Below are 6000 nucleotides of genomic sequence, written 5' to 3'. Positions count from 1 at the left end.
GCACCTTCCATGAACTTTTTTCATGTCTTTCTAAATAAAGTACTTCAAACAAATATGAGATGCATTGCAAACGGTCTTTTGGACCCTTTTGATGGATGCTTTTCTAAAGTGACTGTGAGTGAGTGATTTTTCTTAACTGTGAGCGACATCTCCTGGTGGGCCAACAGCTTAACTGATACGTTACTTACCTTACCTTACATCCTCTCTGCGTGACTTGGTTGACATACATTTGACGACAACATAACAGTTAATAAGTTATCTAAGTTTTCTTTTCTTCCCCCTTAAACCCACTGTATCATTGTAATACAGCCACCCACAACCCTAAACGTGATGATCACATTTCAATGTAAATTAAAATTTACTTCGAAAATCCTAAACCGGAAGTTGTTGACGTTGCTGTTTCAGCTGCTTTGACTGTCGTCTTCCGGGTTGGTTGGTTGTTCTGCTCGGTAAAGATGGCTTATCCGTTACCGTTGAAGCTTTCACGGTTTTCCGCTGTTATCTTTTTCTTATGCTCAGATTTAGCATTTTGTAACAACGGCAGACGGGTGAGTGTTATTACTTATGAAATGAACCACTACATTTATATTAGCCAGTGCTGCACCTGTTAAATGGTACAGTAGGCTTTAGCTACTATGCTAGCACTGTCTGATGTGATGCGCTAACAGCTAACGGTTCTTTATTCCAAGGTTGGCGATGGTTTGGACACAGAATTCAGTGGATTCTCAGTGCCTCTTGAGCACTCCTTTGAAGTTGGTGAGTAAGATGCCTTTTGATATTTGCCTGTTAATTAATATTTATAATATATCTTTGTAATACTAGAACACCCATTGTTGCTAAACATAGCTAAGATAGTGAGTGGCACCATTGCAGCTTGTGCCAGTCCTTTTAAGCAACATCAGTTATTTTTCAATATAGTTTTCATCTTAACTTCCTTAAGTTGGCTGTAGTTGGTGAGCTCATACAATAACTGCTGGCCTGGATCTAGCTAGATCACAACAGGCCTACTTACTGTAGTTACTTGATGACATTCATCTTTCGATGAATTGAGTACAAAGGACCCCAAAAGAAACAAGCCATAGGCTTTAAAATCCTCTTAGCAGACCCTTGTATTTCACTGTATTTTCCTGTGCTTTTTTTGCAAACTGCTAATAGAGTATTCAACCAATCAATCAGTGATCTACAGTGATGTTGAGAGCCATAATGTCATGTGTTGTCCTCCCAGATGATGTGGCTAAGTTTCAGCTGCGTGGAGCACTGCTGTTGAAGGCTGGAAGGGAGCCTAGCGTATCATTGTCTCAGAACCAACTGTCAGAGGAGGACAGAACGAAACTTAAGGTGGGATATGATAATAGGCACTGGGCTTTGATTTGCCACTTTCACCCTGGCATCCTTATTTTGGTTCTAGAGAAAATAAATTATAGATTAATTTACAATCTCAGAACGCTGAGATGCATTATATAGATGCCTATTTTTTGAATAGATCAAGTGATTTTGTTAAAATGATTTAGAGTGTAAGCTGTTTGGTCATGGCTTGAAAGAAAAACATTTTTGGTGATAAATGTGATTAACTCCGCAGGAGGTGGCTGCAGTGGACGGTCTCTACAAAATCAGGGTGCCGCGTGTGTTCCTGCAGGCTGACAGGTTGACTGAGAGGCAGATCGAAGGTTACCTCACAGCATTTGTCAGAGCCGTATGTATTGTTCTCATCTTCTGATCACGTCAGAGAAAACATTTGAATAAATACACCAGGCATTTTCCAAGAGATGAAAACCTGAAGCTTATACAGGCTTGCCTTCCTGAACTTAACGCACTGCGGGGTGGTATACATGGGTGTACAGTATGCTCTTACCTTAACATCAATTGAAAATGAGTAGAATTTCCTCCCCAGCATGTTAGCTTGAGCATATAATAAACGGGACTGCCTATACAGATCATCATCAGTCAGTTGGTCTGTTATAAAGTGCCCCAGATACTTAGCTTTGCTACATACAGATAACACTTGACCTGACAGATAAAAAGATGGAAAGGAGAGATCCTTATCCCCTCTCGTCCTGCAGATCATTACAACACTCTTTTTGGCATTATATTTCACATCAAATGCTACTTCATACTCACAACATATACATGTATGTAGCAGCTGTTGAAACTCAGCACTGTTAGGAGAAACTATAGCCAAATTGTCCGCATACGTAAGGTGGTTCACTAAGGTGTTTCCAATCATACAACCCATTTTACAGTTACTTGCTGAACAGAGAGATCATTCATGTATAAATTAAATAGGGCTGGCAAGAGTAACCCCCCCCTGTCGGACACCATTTCCAACAGTGAAAGGGGCCCACTTCCCCATCTAATCTGCATACTCTGTTTAGCATACCATTATGCCAAAATTTGTATAATGCAGCTTCTGATGATTAACCCGGTCAAAGGCCCTGGATGCATCAATAAAGCCAACTAAAACAGAGGAATTCTGGCTACTATATTTTCCAACCACTTCTTTCAGACCATGTCAGCATAGTTTCAGGACAGAGACCTGCAAGAGTGTGACAATCCGCATGAGATTGAGAGAGAGAGAGAAAATAGACAGATTGGTCTCTCAGCGCATACACACGCATTACATATTCAAAGTAAAATTCATTACGGAATCTTGGGATGTCCTGATCAACCCACCCAAAACATGATGTTGTCAAGTCCAGCATGCTCGTTCAGCAGCTCTACATGCCTGTGATTTCAAGATCACTTTATTAGGCTATATTAGTTATGGTGCATGCGTTGGCGAACGTCAGCACTCTGTCTAACTTAAGACAGGCTGGGTTGAGTTCAATGTGCGAGGACATTAAAACATAATTTATGTTGTCATATTCATGAATGTAATTTGTATTTGAGAAAGGGGCAAACACCCTGACAAACGTTTTGGATGAAGTAAAGTCTTACATAATGGTTGTTGATGACACATAACAATAATTTAAAGATATTTCTACATTTACTTCTATGTGCTTTTTACTTAAACTAATACACAGCGTATTTGATCCTCTTCCTTTTATTCTACTCTATCCTTCAAGTGTGCTATGGTTGAGTCCCATCTCAGTGATGTCATCCACCTCCACACCGATGTCTCTGGGTACCTCATTGGTGTCTCCATAGTGACGTTTCCAGGAGCATGCAGGGGCACCGAGGTTGAGGATGAAGTGGATCTAGAGGCTTTTAACACCACACTAAGCATCATGGCGCCCGTCAATGCACCCGGGTCAGTCATACATGACATGGCTGTTAATTAAATAATTGTACCGTATCTGCACTTTCACTCCCATCTGTATAAATGTGTATTAAGTGTAGCTTGTCACCTTCATTTTCAAATGATTTTGTTCCATTGCCCTCAGTTTGGCACTATTATGACTTATCCTACAAGGAGAGCAATGTTCCATGCTTTTTTTAATTTTGGGATATTCTGTCTAGGGTTATGTATTGATTGATTGTCATCTCTCTTTCAGACCAGAGACAGCTCTGTTTATTGAACGAATGGAAATGGAAATGGAGAAAAAAGGAAAGAATCCACAAGAGCAGAAATCTTTTTTTGCTAAATATGTAAGTACTCATGCAGAATGCATGCGAAAATGTGGTCTTTGCCTTTTACCCTTCTCAATCTGTACGTTGATTGTAATTACCTGTACAATACATAAAGCCAAATACCTGTGTCATAAGTAAGTTCCTCATCTTCATTGCTATGTAACTTCAGACACACCTGGACAGGGCTGTTCTTCAACTCATAGAACATGTCTTGATACATAGAACACAGAAGCCGGTTCGCTGAGAAAGTGTATTATTGCTTTCTTGTCCAATATTTGTGCATTTGATGTAGCTTGGATTTCTGTGTGAATAGGTCACGCATATTGTACAAAATGACTCGCTCCAGAATTTGGCAGCATTTCCTCATTATTTTCACATTGCTGCTGGCTGACCTATAGTGCCAGCAGCAAATGACATTTCAAATCATTAGAAAAGAAATCGGTGCAATGAAAGATGCTATGGGTAATATATATGTAAATATGATAATGTAATGAAATGTAGTCACAATGAAGAAATGTATGACCCTAAAAGGTGTGAAACAAGGCATTTACTCTAAGACATTTTGGAATTGTTTTGGGTTGAGCCTACCACATGCCTCATGGGTTGTCTTTGAATTTCCATTTTGAGGTTGTTCAATTTTGGTTGTGTTCTGTATACTATCGTGCTTCTCTATGTTGTGATGTGTTGCAAAGTACTGTACTGGTGGTCTGTATCTGTTGTTATTCAAGAGTTCAGCTAAGACATAGTGTTTGATTTAGTCTTCACTAACAACAGTTTCGAAAAATTAAACGGCGAGATGTTTTTTCTTACTGATAATTTATCCAAATGTCCTAATTCCTTATAATTTGTCGGCATATCTCTGTCCAAGTCTACTCTTGGCCTTTCACTTGGCTTGCCTGAACACTTGTCAATCACTTTGTTCTGCACCGTGCTGTGTCATGTTCCGTGACATGTATTGACTGCTGTGCTACGTTCAGTGATTTGTGTTGATTTGGTGCTGTGCTGTGTTCCAGTGGTATTTGATTCTGGGAGGTGCCATCTTCCTCATGGCCACCAGTTCGGCACAGCCCCCAGCAGGGGGTGACAGAGAGCAGAGCTGATTCCCACTTAAGTACTGGTCTCACTTTTGGCTCATTCAGCAACTCACTCTGGGCTGTCTGTGTCTGTCTGTCCTCTTCTTCTCCTTCCAGCAAGTTATGTGTTTAACTTCTTAGCGATGTGACTAACTGAAATTCAAATGTGTTTTTTTTCCACCCTTTCCTCTATCTTTATTTTTGTCCAGGATTAATGCCAAAGACAAGCCACACTTTTCTTTGTCCTGAATTTTCCAGTTTTGTTGATTGGATAAATGCTAGTTAAGCAACCAATTGAGGAAATACTGTACTGCCTTAAGGCTAAACCACCAAAGCAATACAAATATATTTACTATGTGATTGTAACTATCCATCCATCCATTCATCTTCAACCGCTTATCCGGAATCGGGTCACGGGGGTAACTGTTCCAACAGATTGCTCCAGACTTCCCCAATTCTATCTATGGAAATGTTCTTGTTTTTGGCATTTGAATGGTTTCTCACCTACATGCACACCTTCCTTCCTCTACTGTTCAGAAAATGAGTTGGACCTAATCTGGTATGGAAGAATGAAACTGGGGCTGTTGGAAAGAGGCCTTAATGATCACAGTTAATTAGATGTCTGGAAATCAAGTGTCCAGAGAACAAAGTCAAAGTATTTAATTTACAATAATTCATTACTCCTTCTCCTCTCCCTCCCTCATCTCTCCTCTCCCTCTTCTCCAGTGGATGTACATTGTGCCGCTCGTTCTCTTCCTAATGATGTCAGGCGCTCAGGATCAGTCAGGGGGAGGCGCCGGTGGCGGAGCAGCCAATGGAGGAGGCCGATGATCCCCATGCCAACATAACATCACTTCGCTTTTTTCTTTTTTTTTAACAGTTTGTTTAGCACATGTTTTTCTTTTTGACCCATTTCTCATTGTTGCACATAATAATGTTCAAATTGCACTCATGCCTGATTAGAATTTTGCTGTATAGACGGATAAATAATCTGTCCTCCACATTTTATGTCATGGACTGCATTTTTAATACTGATGGGAAAATAAAGTATTTATTACTGACTTTTGTTTTTGTTTGTGACGTTATTGTAGGCTACTCATACTGACCTCAGACTGTCAACCAAGAATTAAAGATTAGATGGATGGCCACCTATGTGTTGTCTATTTGCTCTATTTTTGTTTGATTATTTATAGACATTTAATACAAGAGCCATATTGTTGTTATGTTATATAATTGAAAATGCCAATAAATATATTGTTTAAAAAAAAGATAGATGGCCACCATGCAGCACCATTGGCTTACCATTACTGGCACCATACTTTCATTAATACAGGAAGAGTAGTGGACAAGAGACACCATT

The 6000-nt window shown here is 39.8% G+C and overlaps 1 protein-coding gene across 2 annotated transcripts; it reads left to right on the top strand.

The window, feature by feature from the left end:
• The first annotated feature begins 390 nt into the window (after positions 1-390).
• On the top strand, positions 391-5702 carry emc10 (ER membrane protein complex subunit 10). 2 transcript variants are annotated; one of them, XM_084072155.1, is made up of 8 exons: positions 391-548; positions 690-756; positions 1226-1338; positions 1580-1693; positions 3063-3247; positions 3492-3585; positions 4581-4678; positions 5367-5702. In XM_084072155.1, the coding sequence occupies exons 1-7, from the start codon at positions 456-458 to the stop codon at positions 4665-4667; spliced, it is 753 nt and encodes a 250-aa protein (XP_083928281.1). In that variant the 5' UTR covers positions 391-455; the 3' UTR covers positions 4668-4678; positions 5367-5702. The 2 variants fall into 2 exon arrangements, with proteins under 2 accessions (XP_083928281.1, XP_083928280.1); XM_084072154.1 differs by lacking the exon at positions 4581-4678.
• Positions 5703-6000: the final 298 nt, after the last annotated feature.

Source organism: Gymnoscopelus microlampas (assembly GCF_963454915.1).
Source record: "Gymnoscopelus microlampas genome assembly, chromosome: 11".
In the NCBI taxonomy this organism is placed as follows: domain Eukaryota; kingdom Metazoa; phylum Chordata; class Actinopteri; order Myctophiformes; family Myctophidae; genus Gymnoscopelus; species Gymnoscopelus microlampas.
This window is presented reverse-complemented; position numbering and strand designations above follow the sequence as displayed.